The sequence below is a fragment of the Ochotona princeps genome, chromosome 8, assembly GCF_030435755.1.
Source record: "Ochotona princeps isolate mOchPri1 chromosome 8, mOchPri1.hap1, whole genome shotgun sequence".
NCBI lineage: Eukaryota > Metazoa > Chordata > Mammalia > Lagomorpha > Ochotonidae > Ochotona > Ochotona princeps.
In genome coordinates this window covers 77,486,214-77,508,584 of record NC_080839.1, presented here as the reverse complement: position 1 = coordinate 77,508,584, position 22,371 = coordinate 77,486,214, and the positions used below count along the sequence as shown (strand labels likewise).

Genomic DNA, 22,371 nt, shown 5'->3' with positions numbered 1-22,371 from the left:
CTCCCTGCTGATGTGCCTGGGAGAGTGGTGGAAGGTGACCCTAGTGCTGGAGCCCCCTGCCATCCCCGTGGGAGACTTGGCGTAGTTCCTGACTCTGGCTTAGACACAACAACAGCTCTGGCTGTTGGGGTCATTGGGAGAGTGAACCTGTCGGTGGCGGATCTGTGGCTCTACTCTGCCTCTCACAGTAAGGAAGTGGGTAATTAAGTAGGTCAGCCCATCACTTCATCCATCTTTAAACAAGAAGCCTGCCACGGGCCTCTGAGGTGGGCCTGGATCTGAAAATGCTGTTTAGTTTCTGAGGCTGCTCCAGTGCAGACTGCACTGCCACCCAAGTGCTGCGGACAGCGTCCTGAAAACGTGTTCTTTGTCATCATGGGCCCATAGACATGCATGTGTTAAGGCCACTCCCCTTACAGTACTAGACTTGAGCAAGTCAACCTTTCTCTCCTGCTCTTCTTGGCTGTTAGAATTGGGTGGAGAAGGGGCAGTTTGTATTCGGGACCCATCCTTGAACTCATGGTCTTTCCAATGCTATGTATCCTTTGTTTTTCTGTGCAATGGTCCTGTCTCTTAACGGAAGAGAAAGGTAGGGAGAAAGAGTAGGAGGGTGCACAGGCATGTGCCTGTGTGTAAACTGATGGTTAATTGCAGGTGAACAGGGTTTCAGCTGTCAGGGATCAGCAGGTATATGAGTGTTCGCCACTTGACGTTCAGCAGCTGTGCCAAGAAAATCCCGACCCACTTCCGGATGCAGGCTGCAATAGGCCTCTTGTCTTTGGCAGATCCCACATGGCTTTCCACCAACCTGGGCATCCTGACGTGCATTGAGTGTTCCGGAATCCACCGCGAGCTGGGAGTCCACTACTCCAGGATGCAGTCTCTTACCTTGGATGTACTGGGGACATCTGAGCTACTGGTAACTGCTTAACCTTTGATTTTAGATGGGAAATAAGTAGCTAAAGATGAAGATTTTAGTTTCACATTCTAGTCCATTTTGCTTCTTTGACACTGCAGCAGACTAGCGGTGGTTCTGTAGCTGAATGGATGTGAGTCATTAGGAGCTCGGTGGTGCTCCCTCCTTCCTCAGCTGCTCATGCCACAGTGGACTTCGTGTTGCTGGACTTGACTTCAAAGCCAGCCAAGTGAGCGTGGCAGCTGATGTAAGAGTCCTGTTATTGGGGTAGAGTGGTGGCTTTGGCTCAACTCACCCCATTTGAACCAAAGCCCAAAGACAGTGAGGGAATGTTCTTGAGTCACCAGCAAGTTGTCTGCCAAAACTGTGGTCACCACTTGTCCACTGTAGATGTTCCTCTTACCGCCCACATTCCCCTTGAGGGAGAGCCTGGCCTTTGTTTCTCAGAAAGGGGCTTTCTTCTTGGCTCAGTGGTGGAGAGATGAGAGGGGAGCCCTGCCTGTGAAGCAGCTTTCTGGTCCTGAGCCTTTGGCCCCCCTGACCTACCGTGTGACTCAGGCTCAGGCTGTGCTCCTGGCTCCTGAGGTGTGAGCTTCCAGGGCTGACTTCAGAGTCCATCACTGCCATGAGAAAGCATTATGCAAACTCTTCCTTGGGGAGGCTGGGATTGGGACTGTAAATACTAAGTGGATATTGATTGCTGCTGATTTTCATGTCGAGAGCAATAGTCTTGACAGAAAATCAATCGCTGTGGTCCATATGACTCTCAAGGGGCCATACATCTTATTGATGACTATTCTGGGTCCAATGTCAGAACTTGTAATGAAGCCTTTTGAACGGTCTCGTGGAATCTTCCCAGCTTTTCAAGAAATTCCTTTATGGTCTTGGAAGACAGCGTGCTAGTTAGTAGCATCCTTGATGTTTTAGCTTCAGACGAAGCTAGACTTGGCAAGACCCAAGCCATGTGTTCTTGGTTCCCCACTGTGATGGTTGTTGATGTTGCACATGCTGGAGGTGCTTACATGTTTATGAGGACTCTTGGGTAGTTGGTGGTGGTGTGGTTGAGATCATCTCAGCGTGATGTCACAGAAACACGAACTACTCGCTGGTAAACACTGGTGAATTATGGCAAGTGCTGCTTTCACTGGTTTTCTAAAAATAATAGGAAGCATTGGCTGACAAGGTTAAATCATTGCTTATTTTGCATGATGCACTTTGGAGGCCATTTTATCAGTATCTCGTTTGATCTTCAGGGTAACCCGATGGCCTTGAGTTCTCCCACCATGGCGAAATTCAAGCTACTCATGTGAATTCTGGGTGTGCTGTTAGAAAGCACACACGAGTGTATTGTGCAGACTGTACCAACAATGGGGACGGATTACTTCACAATATATATTAAACTATTAGGAAGCTATGTCTTTGAGTTTCATATGCCTCTGTTTTGATATAACCAACTTGTGAAGTTCCATAGCACCACTTTTCATCATAGCAACGTGTAAGAGTTGGCTTACCAAGCTCCTGAAAATTGAAGTTGGTTTTCATGAGCTGGTCAGAGCCTAACTCCCATCTTTGGTGTAACCTCCTCAATGTTTCTCAAAACAGTATTCCGAATGATCTTCCCGAGATGCTGTTGCCTGCTAAATAGAAAGCAGCAGAGGTGGACCGGAGTAGGGGGTTCTATCTTGTGTCTCTTCTCGCCAGAGTTCGGAGTTTCGACAGCTCTCGCTCCTTTTGAGAGATCAGGCAGACTTGGACCCTTATCTGTAGGTATTTGGAGAAATCTAATTTCTTCTGTGGTTTTTCCACTCCCCTTCCCCTAATCTAGGCCTGTTTTCCTATATGATTCCCATAAGGTACTGATTTGCATGGAATTTGTGAGGGAGCTTAAGAAAGTTCATAGAAAAGTTTATGTTGGTGCAAAACATTTTTGAGATCCATATGGGACGTGCGGATTGTGAAAAAGATAGGCATGGCTCATGAAAGGTTTTTGCACCAACATATGAGCTTCTTGTGAGGAGGTGCCCTCTGCCTGGGCCCAGATGGTGACCAGTCCTCTGGTGGCTTGCAGGAGGTGGACAGTCCCCAGTTCCTGTGGGCCAGGACAGGGGATACAGTGTCATTAGGACCTGCTTCCACAGTTCCTTACTTTGTCTCACTTAGACGGGAGGTTCCTAAGCAAAGGATTTCCTGACGTCTTGGCACTTGTCTCTGCATGTACGTGTGCGTCTGAAATCACATCAGGCCTTTGGCAAGAGCGGTACCCTTACTGGCCAAAGTTGTTATCACCTCCAAGATGATTTTAACAAAACCCTTTTAGGAAAACACTTTCCCCATCCTTACACCTGGCTGTGCAGGGAGGCTCCATGAACTGTCCTCCGGTTGGCTGTTCTGTCCTAATACCTTTCTGATTCAGGGAGCCGTGAGCAGGCCCTGGGCTTCTAGGCTCAAAGAGTGTTTTTGAGCATAGTTAGTGCTGGGCCTTGGCTCCCCCCTTTGAGGAACTCAGTGGGGACAGCCTGGACAAGCTGTTTGCACAGCAGTGTTCTCATCCTTCCAATAAATGCCAGTGTGGCCATGTGACACAGTCATGTACTGTGGCAAAGAGAGATTGTTGTTGTTATTTATTCTGTTTTTGCTGGATGTGTTTATGGGGGACAGTGTGGTATTTTGGTATAGCACGTGCAGTGTGGAATAAACTGTTCACATACCTATTGTCTCAACACATTAAAAAAATGTTCTGTGGGGAGAACCTTAGACTTCATCCCAGCAGTTCTCAGGCACCCTGGTTCCTACACAGCCACTGCGAACACCACCCCGCCATGCAGATGGCATGCCCTCTCCTTGCACCAGCATGTCTCCTTCCCCTGCTGGCTACCACAGTTCTGTCCCTGGCCTCTGGAGCTGCAGATGGCTTCTTTCTTTTTAAAGATTTTTTTTTTTTTTATTGGAAAGGCAGATTTGCAGAGAGAAAGAGACTGGGAGATAGACCCTCTGGCTCATTCCCCAAATGACTGCAACAGCCAAAGCTGAACCAATCTGAAGCCAGGAGCCAAGAGTTTCTTCTGAGTCTCCCACATGGGTGTAGAGTCCCAAGGACCCAGGCCATCCTCTGCTTTTTTCCCAGGCCATAAGCAGAGAGCTGGATGGGAGATGGAGCATCCGGGACCTGAACCCTAGCCCATGTGGGGTGCCACCTTGCAGGTAGAAGGTTAGCCTGTTGAGGCACTGCGCAGGCCCTGAGATGATTTCCGCTGATTTCACTTAGCATGCTGCCCTCCTGGTTCATTGTGGAGGTCCCCAGGGGAGTCTGAGCAGTATCCCACCATGCATGTGCACCCTTCTTTCTTGATCCATTCCTCTGTGGATGGACTCTGAGTTGATTCCATCTTTTGGCTGTCCTGAATGGTATCTTTGGAGTGTGACCTCACATCCCCGATGTACACGCAACCAGTAGCTGGGTTGCTGAATCCCAGGGCGTTTCTGTTCTGAATTGCTCGAGGCCTGCAGTCTGTGCTGTAATGACTCACTGACAGAGCCATTGCTTCCATCCGCTCTAACAGGTGTGACCTTGATACCTCGTTGTGGTTTTGATGTCCCTCTCCCTGATTGGCTGTCTGGTTTATCTGTTGGCCATTTGTGCCATTTCTCTGGAGAAATGTTTCTTTGTGTTTCTCTGTTGGGCTGAGTTCCTTAATCTCTCAGTGGTCCCTCCAATGGGGACCGGGACTCGAGGTGTGATGTCCTCACCAAGAAGAAATTCGGGACACTGGGGATCCAGAGGCAAGATGAACCAATTCACATTTCATTGAATTTTTCTGGGGCAATTTATACCATTTTTTTTTTTGCAAAGCAAGCAGGTTGGTAAAAGTTACAAGTTAACCAAACATGGAGACTACCATATCCAGATGTGGGGGTACAGTGCAATATGTATCCCTGCTTCCAAATCAAAGATGGACTCCCAGTGAAGCTGTTGGAAATGTGTGGACAGTGGGATGCTGGACTGTCTGACATTGTACCAGCAATGTTGGGGCACACTTAAATAACAGACTGATGGAATCATGACTCCTTATGAAGGACTATGCTATCGTAGCAATGTGGGGAAAATCTGTCGGGGGGGTGGGAGCTTGGCGGGGAGAATCCCAGTCTCTACAAAATTGTACCATAAAATTGAAAATTTAAAAAAAAAATTAACCAAACAATAGCATATAAGCTGCTTCTAACAATAGATCAAAGGGATTAATTAGGGGAACAGTTACCAGGCTCCGAGCAGCTGTATGAGCAAACATGTTACAGGAACCAACTCTGGTAAACAGATCTAACAGAACTTTGTACTCACATAGTTCAGGCCACACTCACTAAAGGAAGAGGAAGATGAGGGTGGAGGCCTCACTCCTCCCCAGGCACACTGTGTCTGCCTTCTGCTGCATTCAGTCTGCCAAGAGTGAGATTCGGAGTCCTTGAATGCTTAGTGGTCTGGGTTCAGGGGGCGAATCTCCACAATGAATAGGTCTCCCGCCTTTAGCAGCACGGGTCATCAGCCACTCTTCAGATGCATTCTGTAGATTGCCCTGTCCCTTGTCCCCTTCGCTGTGCGGGAGCTGCTGGGACTGCCACGGTCTCTCCTGTGGGCGTGTGCTGGTGCAACAAGGGAGGGAGGTGGAGTGGCCCGCGAGCCGAGCTGGTTGGATTGCGTGCTCATTTTCCGTTTGGCCTTGTGTCTGTAAACACGCAGATGCTCCCCCTCTGGCTCATCACTGCTGTGTTCCCATATGGCTGCATGTACTCCGTGTGGTCAGCGGCTCTGTTCTCAAGTGTGTGTTTCTGCAGCTCCCTTGGGTGGTGAACTCTGGCCACCTCACAGTTTCTGTTTCAGTTCTGTTTCAAAGCCACATAATTTCCACCTCAATTAAATGGGTTTTACCAGCCTGTATGATGATGGCTAGTTACCGGTAATCTTTTATTCTTCAGTCTTCCTGCTTTTTAGAATTACTTCTTACTCAGTGAACCAGAAATCGAGTAGTTGGCGTAGTAATTTGATGTTCCTGGCGAACTGTGTCATCTTAAACGCCTGCAGACTTCAGAGCAAAGCTGCCTTTAGGAGACCCTGTAGTAAACACACGTTTTGAAAAGGTAAATGAGTTTCCTTGTTGCCATGGAAGATCATGATTCCAGCGTTGATTCTTTCAGGACATGCCAATGAGCTAGTACAGCTGTGGACTGTGAGCGTCCTGTTGTTGGTTCCTCTAACTTGACTGATGTTTGTAGAAGAAATTGTGATATTCTGACATTAAAAACTTTGCAATGTTCCATCAAATTGAAAAGCACGTGTTCTTAAGAGCAGATATGTGCTAGCTTGGCACCTGGTGGCTTCGTTTTTGTCCATTTCCCTTCCCAGAAAGTTGATAACAAGGGGAAAGGTCAGGGTGCAGCCAGACCAGGGACCAGGAGCCAACTCAGCTGAGAGCTACTGCTCACCTGGGCCCGCAGGTGCTGGCGGAGATGGCTTAGGGCAGGATGAAGGTGCCTGTCAGCTGGCGTCTACATGGCCAGGAAGGCTGCAGGTCTCTGCGGATGCTCTCTAACCTAAATGAGTGAAAGGACTCGCCTGGGGCAGCTGAACCAGGATTGATTTCAGACCCTCGGAAACCAGAGGCTGCCTCCCGGGCTTTCTTTAAAATCACAACTCTGAGCTTTTAAAAGCCGCAATCCTTTCATAAAATAGTACGCACCAAAATAGGTTGTTTACAAAAATATTAGAAATACTTATTGGTTGAAAAGGAAAAGTGACAGAATATGAATCCTCCAATTCCTTGGCTCACTCCCCAGATGACCACAGTAGCTGGGTCTGGGCCAGGCTGGAGCTAGGAGCCTAGTCTGCCATGCAGATGTTGGGGGCCCAAGTGCTTCTCTTGCTTTTCCAGACACATTACCAGGAAATGGAGATCAGAAATAGAACAACCAGAATCCAAACCGGCATTCTGCAGTATGGGATTTCCACGCTGGAAGTGGTGGCTTAACGTGCTGTGCTGTAACACCAGCCCCCAAAATAGACATTCTTAAAGCTCAGCTAAAAACATGCCACGTAAACTTGTTCCTACTCCCTGCTGCCTTGGGAGCGGCACATCTGACTTAAACCCTAGCGCTGGCCACCCAGCCCAGCTCTTTTGTTGGCCCGAAGTTTTGTTGCAACATGGCCAAGGGTGTGTTCCACCCTGCTGGCTCTCAGAGGCCCCGTTGACAACACCTGATGTGGATGTTCCTGTTGGTAGCCAAGTGAATAGGTAGGGATCGGGAGTTGGGTCTCCTGTTGGCAAGGGACAGCGGGATGGGTAGGTCCCGGGTTTGATAGCTGTGCCCACCTGCTGAGTGTGGACAAGTGCCCAGGTCCACAGCTGGAGGGACAGACCCCAGTGTGTTGTTTGAGGAGGTCCACCCAGCCACACTGAACCAGTGGGTGGGGCAGCCCGTCTGTGCCTGTCCCCATCTCCTGGGCTCATTCCCAGCAGGGACGGCAGGAAATGTCAGGATGATTGAGTTCCCCCACCGAGAAAGCATGAAAATGGGTGACCTCCACCACACACTCAAATTATATCTAGGTGAGTCTTGGAGCTCTGTGGATGCTGCTAAGCAGGTGCCAGGGTGAACAGTCTGCGGTCCCTCATCAGTGAGGAAGGCTTACCCACACAAAGCAGTGGCTGGGACACCTGCCTGCCCTGCTCCTCTGGGCCTGGTGTCCCTGCCCTTCGACCTTGCTCCCGACTCTATGCTGAATGTTTCTTCCTGGTTCATCTGCCTCCTCAGACAGAGTTGCTGTATACCGAGGTGGTAGCTTGGGCCGAGTGCCTGGCACACGTGAGGGTCTGATACACTCCAACCTTGGCCACAAGCTCAGATCTAGCCTGGTGTCAGGGTGGCCTTTGCATGCTGAGTGACGGGGCAAGGCACTTGACCTCGAGGCCCCCGGGGGCTGCCACTGCTCTCTCCCTCACATTTGCACATTTTCTTGATAGCCCTGCAGCCTCTGGCAGACTGCAAAGACTTTTGCTTCTGTTGGCAAGTCTGGAGGGGTTCTCTGCTGGCCGAAGCAGCGCTGGTCCTGGCAGAGCCAGGGCTTGGCTTGGCTCGCCAGCACTGGATACGCGTGACGCATGGATGCAGAGGCTCCCCGCACCAGCTGGCTCCTGGTAAAGCAGCCAAGTGCAGCAGACGGGAAGCAGCTTCCTCTCCCAGAGGAATTCTCTTCCCACCTCCCATCTGCTTGCACGGATTGGGAGGCCTCAGGGTGGCCCCCTCACTGGTGGAGCAGACTGCCGTGGCTTCTGGCACACACCTTCAGGAAATGGAATCTGCACTGGGCCGTGAGGCAGGCATTGGAGCATGCCTGGCTGTCCCTGAGACTTCCCAGCCCCTTGAGCTCAGGTTGCTTGGGCAGTTGTCACCTTAAGTAGTGTGCTGTCTCGACAGTTAGCCTGTCCGGAGACAACTGCAGCCTCCCCTGCTCCGTGGGCTGGAGGCCTCCAGGTGGGACTGAGCAGGAAGGTGGGGTGATCTTGATGCTCTGGGCCATCGGGAGGCATCGGGAGGTTCCGTATGTGTCTCAAGTGCAAGGTCAAACCAGGAAGGCTCACTGGAATTACTACTGACTGTCAGCTGTCGTTCGAAACAGGCCCTGTCGCCTGTTTCCTTTGTCCTTCCACTGTCTATTCACAATGGTTCCGCTTCACAGCTGCAGAGCTGTGCCGCCAGGAAGCTGATCTTGTGAGTCGGTCCCCACACCCCACCACTCCTGCCAGACTAGAGAAGATTGTTGGGGTGCAGCCAGATCTCCCCTGGCATCTGCAATCATCCTGTAGAGATACTGGATAGTCCTGGACTCTACACATACATCCTGCTAAATGGGAACATACAAGTCTTGTTCTCAAAGCACCTGTGCCAGGCTGGGAGCAGGGTGAGGTGGCCCTGCTCTCAGGAGCCTGTCTGCTGCTGCAGCCACTCATTCTCAAGATTGGCACCACGTTTCCAGGGTAGTGGGGTGTGGACCGTGTCGCCCACCTCCAGAGTGTGTGCATGTGTCACAGTCAGGATTGGCACACCAAGGCCTCAGCCTGGAGCTCAGACGTCAGCCGCTCTCTAGTGCTTCAGGTTGCTGAGTGCATCCACCCAGGTGGTCCCACTTCCTCCCAGCCCTGTGAGTTGGGGGCCGTCCACATTTACCTCATGCATGCTTGGATGTTCAGAGAGGCTGCTGTGGTGTCATGGAGTCAGCGGCAGAACCGGGTCTTGGCTTAGTGGCCCTGTGGGTGGCATACATCAAGGCTGTCGATGGGCTATGCGGTGGACTCGCTCCAGTGGAGCATAGGGGGTAGGATAGAGAGGGTGGAAACTGACAGCAGGCCAATCCCGGCTCTTAACTGTCCCCACAGGGACCCTCGGGAGCATTCACTCGAGTGCTCCCCTGTAAAAGGCCCGTCGCCTCTAGTCTCTAATTCCGTGGGTACCTTAGGGCTTTGGGCTTTGTCTGTCTTCATTAAAAGCAAACCACTTGACTGCTGTATTTCTTAGTGGCTGTTGAATAAATCACGAGCCGCCTGGACTGCGTGTTAATAATTGAAGACCCTGAGCCTGCATTTTGTCTCCGCAGCTCGCCAAGAACATCGGGAATGCGGGCTTCAACGAGGTGATGGAGTGCTGCCTGCCGGCCGAGGACTCCGTCAAGCCCAGCCCAGGCAGCGACATGTGAGTGTGGCACAGGCTGCCCCTGCCTCCCTGCAGGGACCTGCACCTGGGTGCCAGGGAGGCAAGGATTTGGGGTACCTCAGTTGTGGCTTTTTTGGCACTTGCCCCCGTCACTTCTACATCAGTCCTAAGTCTGAACTTTGTTGTAATGGATATGCGGCCATCCTCCATGCCCTGGCTCGGCATCCTTGTCAGGGCACAGAACGTGTTTCACTTTGGTCAGCAATCACTTTATTTGTTTTCCTGTTGACATAAAGCCTTGGGCCTTCTCACACATGCAGCTGGCTCCCTGAGCCACAGTTTACAGCAGGAAAGTTGCTTGCTGGTCTCAGCGAATAAAGCAGAGGTCCTCCGGGAGACTAGCTGGCTTACATGTGCACTGCCTGCCCGCGGCCTTGGCCCTGTCCAGCGTGCTGGCCTGCTGTGGGCTGCTGTGAAGCGAGGCAGACGGAAGGACAGAGAGGTCACCGGGCTAGTTAAACAAAGAGCTAGCACATGCTTTTAAGTGGTCAGGGTGGAGCCATGTGTTCTGGCAAGAGAGGGGAAAGTGAGAATGTATGAAAATGGAATTAGAGACAGTGTTTCCTTGGAGTCAACCTGAAATGAAATGAACAACACAGGTCCCCCTTGAAAGATCTCAAGCGGCCTTTTAAATGGGTGGGGATGTTTGGGCCTTTGGTAAGCTCTGAGAACTTGGATCTGTGTTACCTGGGGCATGTCTTTGGGGAACCTGAGGCTGCAGGCCCCCTGTTGTGCTATGTTCTGCTGCTGAAAATGAATAGCGCATTGGTCAGGGACATCTGGTGGGAATAAACGGGCTGTGCTGTGTGCCCCAGAGGCGCTTCCTGGTATCAGGTATCACGGCTGAGCCCTCCAGCAGGTGCCAAATAAAAACCAGTTCATGTTCAAGTCTGGGCAAGCGCTGTGCTGCGGCTTTCCCTGAGGGGTTGGACTCGTGTGATTGTAGACCCCAGGAGGAAGGCTCCTCTGTGGGTGGAGGCCTAGGTTTCAGGCTTCAAGCCTCGCCTGCTCACTGGACTGGACAGTTGCTCAGCTCCGCTGGCCCCAGGTCCAGTTTCCTCTCCTGTGGAAAAACAGCCCACGCCCCCTGTATGCCCTGGGGAAATCAGTCAGTGTAGTTTTGGTGCTCAGCTGGGGTGGGCAGTAGAGAACACACAAGTACCCTGTGGACTAACCACCCCCTGAAAACCAAGGGGCCTCTCCTCCAGTTGATGCCTTCCCTGGGGTGGATGTGACCCTTCTTGGGAGGGACAGCCTGTGGTTCTGTGTGTCCCCTACACTGGGGATTCTTGTCTGCTGCATGCTGAGTGAGCAGAGTGTGTAGTAATTCCTTCCAAGTGCTGGTAACACCTTACAAGTCAGAGCACCTGTTTGTTCTGGAAGATTCTGAAGAGTGAATGCTTGGGGTCCTGCTGCCCAGCAGGTTAACCTGTCCCTTGGGGCGCCCACGGCCCTGAGTGCCAGTCCAGCCTTGACTGCTCCATCTGAATTCAACTTCCTTGTTAAGGTGCACCCTGAGAGGCAGCAGGCTGCTACCACCCACATGGGAGGCCCTGATGGAGTTCTGGGCTTCAGCCTGCTCCAGCCCTTAACTGGCACAGACATTTGGGGAGCAAACGTATGGATGGAAGATCTCTCTCACTCTCTGCCTTCTGAACAGGTGGAAGAAAATAAAAATTAAAAACTTTGCGTAAGAACATTGTACCTGTGTGGTGACCACCCCCAGCCCCTGCAGCACTGAACAGAAGCTACACGTCCACCTGCCTTCTTAAAGCTACAGTCAGTGTGATGACACAATGTCCCATTCGCCCCATGTCTCCATGGCCCCGCAGCCAGGACTCTGGCTCTTGACACTTGATTCCACATTCCCTGAGACCTCGGTATTCACGTGGATTGGTGGTGTTTTGGTAGACCGCAGCTGCCTACTCATTTTCCTATTCCCCACCACACTTGCTATGTTGTTTGTTCCGCAGATATTGAATGAATTGACAGGCGGGGGAAAGTGCCTGCTTGCTAGGCGCGTGGGCTTTATAGCTCCCTCTTAGAGCTGACACCATCTGCAGCCCGGTCTAGTGGCTGCACCTCCCCAGCTGGAGTTGGGGGTGCCGAGTGGGTGGTGCTAGGCAGGGACGGCCAGCTGGGGCCTGTTTAGGGCCAGGACTGTTTCTGTGATTCAGACCTACTGTGCGTTCTGTGTCCCTGCCTCTGAACACTAAATGTGCCATTGTGTTAAGTTCCTTGCTTTGCTGTCAGAGCCATGCCTTTAAACAGGAGGAGGTGGATTGCGTTTGCAGAGCAGGCTCCCTTCCTGAGTTCTGGGGTGCTGTGATCCAGGGGGTGCTGTGCCCACACTGCCCACAAAGGACTCCCAGCCCTGGCCAGATGACCAGTGCACTTTTTCTTTATTTTGAAAGGCAGAGAGGAGAGAGACAAAGAGAGCTATCTTCCGGATGGTGGCAGTGGCCCCATCCAGGTCTCCCATGTGGGCGGCAAGGGCCCCAGAACAGGGCCATCTTCTGTGCATCAGCATAGAACTGGAGAGCCCCCAGGACAGCGCTGCCTCACAGCCAGGACCCCGAGTTGGTGCCCTGCAGGGCTTAGTGCCTGAGCAGTACGAATGCAGGTGCAGCAGGCACAGCCCCAGGAGTAGGCTGGAAGGGGCGGTGCTCGGGCTGGGAAGAGCTGACCACGCAGGCTACCTGTGCCCCAGGCCACCATGGCCCCCTCCACACACTGCCAGCTGAGCAGAACTTGAGCCAGGCTCCAGGATTCCGCTCCCAGCACTGGAAATGTGTCCTTACCCAGTCCTGCAGCAGCCCTGAAAGGGACGCGCTCACTGTTGTTTGACAGACTGGGAGTTTGCTCATGGCCACCCATCGGGAGGTGGTGGAGGCAACTAGAGATCTGGGTACCTGATGGCCTGTGTTGAGTACTCTGACAGCTGGCCATACGCCCCAAGTGCAACACGCTTCTCTGTACTCAGCCTCCCTGTGTCTCCCATGGTTTTCTTGTGCTGGACTTTTGGCCTGGAGGTTAAGATGCCCACACCCCCTGTCCGCGTGCCTAGGCTTGCTCAGCTGCTGCTAGCACAGACCCTGTAAGGCTGCAGTGATCAGGTGATGGGGTCCCAGCCGCCCAGGTGGGAGACCTGGATTGAGTTCCTTGCTCCCAGCTTTGTCCTCGCCTAACCCAAGCCATGGCAGGCCTCTGAACCAGCAGGTGATGAGATTTGTGTTCTCTCTCAAATAAATTTTTTTAAGATTTATTTTGTTTTTATCATAAAGGCAAACAGAGAGGAGGAAAGACAGGAAAATCTTCCGTCCGTTGATTTACTCCCCAAGTGACCGCAAAGGCTGCAGCTACACCAATCCAAAGCCAGGAGCCGGGAGCCTCTTTCAGGTCTCCCATACGGGTGCAGGGTCCCAAGGCTTTGCACCGTCCGCGACTGCTTTCCCAGGCCACATGGGAAGTGGAGCTGCCAGGATTAGAACCAGCGCCCATGTAGGATCCGAGTGTGTTCAAGGCAAAGACTTTAGCCGCTAAGCCACTGCATGGACCCAAAAAAATTTTTGTAATGAACTATTTTCAGTGGAATCTGTTTTCCTGCCAGTCCTGTTGTGGTAACCTTGACTCGGTAAGCCCATGCCCACTTTGCAGTGTCACCCCTCAGTTCCTTGGCCTTCTTGGTGTCACCGTCACTGCAGTTGTGGAGGAGTGTTGTCACCCACAAAATCTGCTAGCTACCAGCTACTCAAGCCTCTCTCCTCCCCACCCTGGGCCTCTAAAACCACTGAACTACTTTCTGTCCAAAAAGTTGCTTTCCTAGATGTTCTAGATTTGTCGACTCGTGCAGTACCTGGTCCTGTGCCGCTAGCCTGGTCCACATGTCCGTGCAGGCTCCTTTTTCATTACCAAATGATTCTCAGTTGAGTATTGCTTTAAAGATTTATTTTTATTTGGAAGAGAGTTATAGAGAAAAGAGGAGACACACAGTGAGAGAGAGAGAGAGAGAGAGATCTTCTGTCTGTTGGTTCACTCTCCGGAATAGCCACAATGGCCAGAGCTGAGCCAATCAGGAGCGTCCCCAGGTCTCCCACATGGGTGCTGCTTTCCCAGGCCACAGGTAGGGAGCAGGACGTGAACTGGTGCCCCTGTGGGCTGTTGATGCCTCAGGTGAATGCTTAGCCTACCTTGCCGTGGTGCTAGCCACCTTGGTTTTGTATTTCTTCACTCATTGGCTTGTGGATATATTGGGTTGTTGCTTGGCATTTGTGACTCGATTGCAACAAGCCTGTTAGCACTTACTGCACCTGCTGTCTTACCGTGGCTGGGACTGTAACCTGCACCACCTTTGGCTTGTGGGCCGCTAAGTTTATTTGCTGTTTCTGAGGCCCCAAGGCCTGTGGTTTGTTCAGCAGCTGTGTGTGTTCAGCTCCTCACAGCTCTAGGAGGTTCTGTTATGTTCCTTTCACAAACTGGAAAGCTTGAGCCCTATAGTTAGTGAGGCATTGATGCAAGTCCCAGCCTTCAGCACTCAGGATGTCTGTCCTCTTATGCCAGGCACAGCATCCGCAGGAAGATGTGTGGCCTGTGCTCTCATGGACGGACAGAGGGGCCATCAGGAAGCAGGTGTCAGTGCAGGGTGGGGCAGGTAGAGCCAGCCAGCAGAGGAGCCACTAGGACAGGCACGGAGATGTGTGTGAGTTCAGGACACAGAACCTTGGGAGGACGGAGACACAGCAGAGATCCAGTGTGTCACTTGTCGGCCGCCTGGGCTGCTGGCCCTTGCTCCGGCGCAAGGCTGAGACCTCTAGGTCTCTGTGGTCACTGTTGCCAGTATTGTTTCAGTGTGGGGGGTAGGTGGCCTGACATGGCAGGCCTGTCTGGTTTCAGGAACGCAAGGAAGGACTACATCACGGCCAAGTACATTGAAAGGAGGTTCGCGAGGAAGAAACACATGGATAACGCGGCGAAGCTACATAGCCTGTGTGAGGCCGTCAAGGCCCGAGACGTGTTTGGGTTACTACAGGCCTGTGCCGATGGTGTGGACCTGACCGAGAAGATCCCTCTGGCCAACGGACACGTAAGGGCGTGGGGGGAGCCGTAGGGGACTGTGGCCAGGGTCGCGTGGTCCTCTTAAGGACACAGCTCTGCATTCTTCAGGAGCAAACCAGTAGTTTGTCTTTCCGGCAGCCCCTGGCTGTATGTTTCCTGAGTGCAGTGTGATACTCAGGAGCAAACCAGTAGTTTGTCTTTCCGGCAGCCACTGGCTGTATGTTTCCTGAGTGCAGTGTGATACTCAGGTTTGCTTTGTAGAACAAATAGTGTCAGCTCATGCACACTGTGTTTGTTGTAGCAAGAACACTCCTGTCCTGAGATGGGCAGCGGGTCCGGCTGAGCAGCTTCCTGTCACCCTGCGGCACTCTATCACCTGGTCTCCCACCAGAGAGCCCTTCTCCAGGACCCAGGGAGTTGTCCCCTCATTGCCTGGGCAGCACCAAGGTTGGGGGTGGAAGATCTCTGCCCTGGTCCTCGCCTCAGGCCTGGGCACACCAGGGCTGTGCATGGGCCATGCCCCTCCTGGTGCTGTCTCTGGGGAGCGCTCTGGTGGGTAGAGGACAGCTCCTCATGGCCTGTTCTGTGGGTGCTCCCCCCCCTCCAGCTGTCTGGGCTGCTGCCCACCTGGAATCCGCCCCATCCTCTCCTCGCCCACCTGCTGAGCTCCAGCTTCACAGCGTTACAGAGTTTGTAGAGCAGAGATGAGAGCTTTGGGGGAAAGGACTGAGGAATCAGGGGAGATAAGTGTGTGAGTTCTCTTGTGCTGGACACAAGCTGGTCGCTGCAGCCGGGGTCCTGGAAGGCTCTGCTTGCTTTTCTAGGAGCCGGATGAGACAGCGCTGCACCTGGCTGTCAGATCTGTGGACCGGACTTCTCTCCACATTGTGGACTTTCTGGTTCAGAACAGGTGAGTGTCCCTGAGGTGTTTGTCATGACCGCTAGGGCTCTTGGGGAGACACACTACCAAGAAGCTCCCTGTGCAGGTCCAACCGGGAGTTGGGGTACAACAGGGGTGGCCAGCTGTAGGGGTGTTTCAGGCAATCTTAAAAAAAAAAAAGCAGCTCTGGAAGTGAGAGGGGAACCCTTGGGCTTAGTGATGTCTGGAAGACCCAACTACAAGTGGCTGATCAGCACCCGGGCACAGGTACGTTTCTTACCTTGCCCCCATGGTGGGTCTGGCGTATAAACCCAGCAAAGCGTCCTGAGCAGTAGGTGCCCTGGGGGAGCAGCGATGCCTGCTTTGGGCACCCCAGCTCTGGACTCTGGCTGCTTTGGGTAAGAAGTTGTTTTTTGCCTTTTCTTCTTCATCATCATCTTTATCTTCCTCTTCCTTTTCCTCTTTCTCTGCTTCAGTTTATCTTTTTGCTTGAAAGGCAGAGTTTCAGAGGGAGAGACAGAAAGAGAGATCTTGTGTCCACTGATTCACTCCCCATATAGCTGCAGTGGCTGGAGTTGGGCCAGTCCAAAACTAGGAGCCAGGAGCTTTTTTCAGGTCTCCCTTGAGAGCGCAGGGTCCCAAGCACCTACCAAGCACTTGGGTCATCCTGTTGCTTTCCCAGGCATATTAATTAGCAGGGAGCTAGATTGGAAGTGGAGCAGCCGAGACTGCAGCTGGTGCCCATCTGGAATGCCTATACTACAGGCGATGGATTTACCCTGTTTCACATTCCGAGGACACCTGGCCTTGGCTTACCTGCTGTTGGGCACATGGCGCTTTCTGCACATGTGCTGCCTGCCTGGCAGCTGAAGACCAGACACCAGGACCCTTTGGCATGTCTTTTTGACTCTCTGGTTGTGGTCAGCAAAGGGCACATTCTAGTTGAAAACCACTGCGGGTGGAATGGGCAGTTGTGCGACATGAAAATGGTCGGGAAGTTTGCATTCTGTGTCCTCTGCTTTTCCCTGTCCTCAGATAGAAAAACAGAGGGGCAGACAGGAGAGGGCTCGGGGCAGGGCTGTCCACCCTCAGGCCTGCAACACGGACTCCTGGCGGAGACATGTCAGGCATCGGGCACCTGAAGCTCAGCAAGTAACTAACCATGTGACACTTCCTCTCCGTTTGGCTTCTCCAGGCCCCCAAGGGGAAGAAATCCTGACTTTACTGTCAGAGCTCAGGCTCCCAATGGGAGCAGTGGGCGCCCCCCCACCCTGGTGTTCCTTCTATACCTGTGTGTCTGCCCCAGCACCACAAAATCTGCTGTCCTGGCTCAAGTGTGGTCGTGCCACCGTTGCAGGCTGCGCCCTGGGGAGTTTGTGCTGTGTCTCCAGAGCACTGGCACCTTTTCAGGCTGTGGGGGTACTTTTACAGACTGTCCCACAAATAGCTCAGAGGAGCCTGGGATCACGACTTTTCCCTTCCCGGCAGGTGTGTAGGATAAGATGGGGAAGCTGAGCCGGGCCCCTTGTAGGCTTCCTGGGGCCTGGGTGCAGCCCGGCAGGCACAGGGATGATGGAAAGGATGCCAGGGTTCCAGAATTGCCCTGGGGGTGCCCTGCACCCCAGGACCCCTGCTCAGCCACAGTGCAAAGCTGTGCCTCCCCGGCCAGCCCCGTGTTCCGTGCCACGTCCTTCTCATCCACAGTTGCGATGTTCTGTCTCTGCACCCAGGACGTTTGCTTGTGGGTTCTCATTGCCACCTCTCCCAACCTGTGTCTCCTGGCCCAAGACTGACCACTGTTTCTCTTTCTCCTTGTCTGCAACCAGTGGGAACCTGGACAAGCAGACGGGGAAGGGCAGCACAGCGTTGCACTACTGCTGCCTGACGGACAACAACGAGTGCCTCAAGCTGCTGCTACGGGGCAAGGCCTCCATCGAGATAGGTGAGCTCCTGGCGGCCCTGCTGGCACACATTGCCCGTATGTCCACATGGGCTCCCGCAAGAGCTGAGCAGGAAGGGAATGCTACCTGCATGGGGAGGCAGCTCCGCACCTGCCCCAGCCTGCTTTATAAGACTGTTTCAGTTTGGGCGCTGGTGGGCAGCATTCTGTCAGGTCCCCCCAGACTGTGTGTGTATCTGCAAGCCTTCTGCACTTCATAGGGAAACCAAGGCTGGGCTTTGCTGTGTTCACTAGGACTGTTTGAATTAGGTTGAGGCTGAGGAATTAGGACCTGTTCACAGACCTGGAGCATCCTACCCCAGCCTGCAGCTGACTAAGCTCCTCCCCGGCTCTGAGTCCTGGCAGCTCACGAGAGAGACACTGTCCTACACCGCACCCTGTCCAAACTCAGCCCCTTGCCTGGCTCTGGGTCCTGACAGCTTATGGGGGAGACACTGTTCCCTCCCTGCCCTTTCGTTTACATCACCCATTCACCTAGTACCCTGGCTCCCGTGGAACCTCGCTCCTCCCTCTGCCGTGGGATGTTCTTCCCCCTGCCAGCCAGTTAGTTCCCTAACGTACCTTCTCGCAACAGGGAAGAGTAGAAAAGGGGCTTGTTGTGATGTACAATCCTCGTTCTTAATAAAGTTAGTAAGCATCATTGACTGAGATGTCTATAGAAGAAAACACATTCCAAATCCATACAGCGCCTAAAAGGCGGCCATCAGAGTTGATTGCAAAGGCAGGGACCTGGGATAGCTCTGCTTCAGCTAGACAGTTAGGATAAACTGCCTTACTTCGGTGACATAGTTTGGCAATTGATTGAAGCTCATCAGCTGAACAAAAAGAACAAACTTTGATTCCACCAACTTGCCTGTTTTTGTTGTTTTTTAAGATATCTTTATTTTTATTGGAAAGTCAGATATAAAGAGAGACAGAGAGGAAGATCTTCCGTCCGTTGATTCACTCTCCAGGCGGCCACAATGGCCAGAGCTGAGCTGATCCTGAGCCAGGAGCATCTTCTGGGTCTTCCATGTGGGTGCAGGGTCCCAAGGCTTTGGGCCGTCCTCCACTGCTTTCCCAGGCCACAAGCAGGGAGCTGGATGGGAAGCGGGGCCACCGGGATTAGAACCGGCGCCAATATGGGATGCTGGTGCATGAAAGGCAAGGACTTTAACTGCTAGGCTACCACGCCGGTCCCAGCCAACTTATCTCTTATGTAGTTGTAAGAGAAATTTAGCTGTCCACGGCAGACCAACTTTGGATTTCATTAATCATCAGTTTAAGTCAGTGTTATTTTACTGATTTTTTTTTTTTAAATGTATTTATTTTTATTGGAAAGTCAGACAGAAAGATCTTCCAACCCATGGTTCACTCTCCAAGCGGCTGCTATGGCCAAAGCTGAACCAATCCGAAATCAGGAACCAGCAGTTTCTTCCGGGTCTCCCACCCAGTTGCAGGGTCCCAAGGCTTTGGGCCATCCTCAGCTGCTCTCCCTGGCTGCAGGCAGGGAGCTGGATGGGAAGCGGGGCCACGGGGATTAGAACCAGTGCCTATGTGGGATCCCAGTGCTTGCAGGGCGAGGACTTTTGGCCACTAGGCTACTGCGTCGAGCCCTCACTATTATCTTTTAAGATTTATTTAGTTGACAAGTGGAGTTTCAAGCAGAAATGTCCCAAGCACTGGTTCTTTTCCCCATATGCTGGGCCAAGCTGAAGCCCGGAACCAGAAACTCCATCCAGTTCTCCTACATGAATGCCTGGGCCCAAGCGCTTGAACCATCTTCAGCTGCTTTGCCATGTACATTAGCAGGGAGCTAAATTGGAAGTGGAGCAGCCAGGACTCGACCTGGCATGTTTATGGGATCAGGCTGTGGCTTAACTTGCTGAGCCATAATGTTGACCCCCGACTATGTCTTTTTAAAATGACTTCACGCTGTCGCCTCTTTGCTGGATTTTGCCGTAACGTTACCTTTCCTCGCCCTTGATTCTCAGCCAACGAGGCAGGGGAGACGCCGCTGGACATTGCCAAGCGCCTCAAACACGAGCACTGTGAGGAACTGGTGAGCGTCGTCTCCCCCCCTCCACCCCTTCGTGGACAGTATGGGGCTCTGGAGCAGATCTCAGCCACGCCTCAGCCCTGCCTGTACACGTGTCCCGGGCAGCCTTTGTAGAGCAGAATGCCGCCTCCTTGGGGGACACGCAGGTGGCTGTGTGGAAGGTGCCCTGGCATCGCCTGGGCAGCTGAGCTGAGATCGTGCCCTGCTGCCCATCCTCCCGCGCCCATGAGCTGTGGCCTCACTCCTTTGTAGCACCCAGGTTAGCAGTGAGCTCAGGGAGGCCACTCAGGTGCCTGCAGGCGGTTTCCTTGGGGCTAAGGCAGAGCACCTGTTTGCAAGTTGCTGAGGGGATTTTTGCTGAGCTCTGTCAAGCAGTTGTCCCAGGGTAATGCTGATAAACCTTACCCACATGTGGGGTGAGTGACAGCAGGTCCTACCATCAACTCATTCACTGTTCCTGACGCAGTAACTCTTGGGTCCCTTTTGTGACTATGTCGCAGCTGAGGGGCAGGCACAGGGAGGCAATATAACGTGGGTGAACAGTGCTGAGGTTGGGGTTCTGCGGGGCAGGCACCCCCAGGTAGGGTGTCATCATTTCCTTCCCCTTGCTAGCACTTTGCACTTACTGGGACTTGTAAGGTTGTCCTGTGCCTCTGGTCGAGTGGCTCCAGTGAGCCTGCCTTGGGAGGAACACAGGCCCCAGCCTCCCTGTGCGGCCTGTCTGGCCACCTGGCAGGGACCGGCTGCCCAGCGGGCCGGCAGCCACTCTGAGTATGCCTTTCCTTTCTCAGCTGAACCAGGCCTTATCCGGAAGGTTCAATTCTCACGTCCATGTGGAGTATGAATGGCGATTGTTGCACGAAGACCTGGATGAGAGTGATGACGACATGGACGAGAAGTTGCAGGTCTGTGCCAGGCTGCCCAGCATTCGCCCTGTTCACAGCTGTAGGGATCCCAGCCGAGAGCAGGAGCCGGGGCTTACCCTCCACTTCCTGGGGGTTTCTGAGTCTGTTGTTCCCACTCCTGCCCCTGTCCCCTAGCTCTACATGCAGTACAAGAGTGACCAGTTATCTGCTCATAGGCAGCTGCACACCCTTGCTGCCTGGGAAACGTCGAGAGGCTCGGATTCAAGGGGGGCTTAGAGAAGTCCCTCACAGTGATCATGGAGTATGAAGGGCCAAGTTGTTCCTCTACCACCAGGATCATCATGTCCGCCTGCTGGGCCATGGGGTCCCTTGCTGATCTTAAAATCTCAACCACAGTCATGAATCAGCCCTTACAGCTCAGTCTAGCATGATCCTTCCTCATGCCTTGAGAGAAACTGACTTGACCAAAGTATTGTCCCAGGATGGGCTGGAAGCAAAAATATGGGCCCTTGCTCCTGGTCCAGCTCCCTCCTTGCCACTCTCACTGCCTCGCACATGCACTGACCCCCAAGAAGCCCAAGGGCCAGCCCTTCATGTGGCTTTTGTTGCAGAGATAGAGATTAAGGAGTTCTGACAGTAAGTGCGTGGTTCTAGCTGAGACCATCCTCCATCTGCCTTTAGCCATGTGAAGTGAGGAGTGCTGACCTACATTCTGTGTGGAAGTTGGAATCGACCACCTTAACACAATACAGCGCCACATTAGACCCCATTCTCAGTACCATCTTGGACCCACAGTTGGAGTGTTGTGTTAGACATTGTCACAATACCACAATAGGCCCATGGTCAGAATAGATACACACTCAGGATGTCCTGTTAGATACACTATTGAAATTCTATTTACACACTCTATATGCCACAGCAAAGATGATGTTCACCATGTTGCAATTTAAATTGTCTTATTGTTTTTTTTTTTTTTTTTTTTTTTTAAGATTTCTTTATTTTTATTGGAAAGGCAGATGTGCAGAGAGGAGGAGAGACAGAGAGGAAGATCTTCCGTCCGATGGTTCACTCCCCAAGTGGCTACAACAGCTGGAGCTGAGCCAAACTGAAGCCATGAGCCAAGAGCCACGGGTGCAGGGTCCCAAAGCTTTGGGCCATCCTCAACTGCATTCCCAGGCCACAAGCAGGGAGTTGGATGGGAGTGGGGCTGCCAGGGTTAGAACTGGCGCTCATATGAGATCCCGGCACGTTCAAGGCAAGGACTTTAACCACTACACTATCGTGCTGGACCCTAAATTGTTTTAGTTTTTAAAGGCTTATGGATTTGAAAAGCAGAGCTCTAAAGAGAGACAAAGGTCTTCCATCCATTGGTTCCCTCCCTAAGTGGCTGCAGTGGCTAGAGCTGGGCCAGGCCAGAGCCAGGAGTCAGGAGTTACTCCCTTTTCTCCCGAGTCTGTCAGGGCCCAAGTATTAGAGCCTTCCTCTGCTGCTTTCCCAGTCACTGGAGCAGGGAGCTGGACTGGAAGCGGAGCAGCCAGGGCTTGAACAGGTGACCACTTGGGATGCAGTGTTACAGGTCAAGGCTTAACCTGGTATGCCATAATGCCAGCCCCTAACTACTTATGTTTTTCCTGTCGGACATTAAAGCATTTGAGGAGGGAAGGGTGGACGGTTAATCAGTGTAGACATGATGAATGTAGATGGACTTCCAAAGTTTGTGGACCTGTTCTTGTTCAGGAAACAGTGAATGTCTGGATTTAGTATTTCTTTTTCTTTTTTAGAAAGTCTTTTTTTTTTTTTTTTGAAAGGCATTGATTCCTTTTCAAAATGCCATGATCCAGGATGGGCTAAACTGATGCCACAAGCCAGGAACTCAAACAGGCCTCCCGAGTGGGTGGC

At 52.6% G+C, this 22,371-nt stretch overlaps 1 protein-coding gene across 3 annotated transcripts in view; it reads left to right on the top strand.

Moving 5' to 3' along the window:
• Positions 1 to 22,371, top strand: part of ASAP2 (ArfGAP with SH3 domain, ankyrin repeat and PH domain 2) — a 127,977-nt gene that overhangs the window by 94,958 nt on the left and 10,648 nt on the right. For all 3 annotated transcript variants that reach the window (XM_058668301.1, XM_058668300.1, XM_058668302.1), the window contains exons 15-21: positions 786 to 919; positions 9,558 to 9,652; positions 14,567 to 14,756; positions 15,553 to 15,638; positions 17,435 to 17,550; positions 19,542 to 19,609; positions 20,398 to 20,511. In XM_058668301.1, the coding sequence (XP_058524284.1) occupies positions 786 to 919; positions 9,558 to 9,652; positions 14,567 to 14,756; positions 15,553 to 15,638; positions 17,435 to 17,550; positions 19,542 to 19,609; positions 20,398 to 20,511 (803 nt within the window). The remainder of the gene's footprint in view (positions 1 to 785; positions 920 to 9,557; positions 9,653 to 14,566; positions 14,757 to 15,552; positions 15,639 to 17,434; positions 17,551 to 19,541; positions 19,610 to 20,397; positions 20,512 to 22,371) is intronic.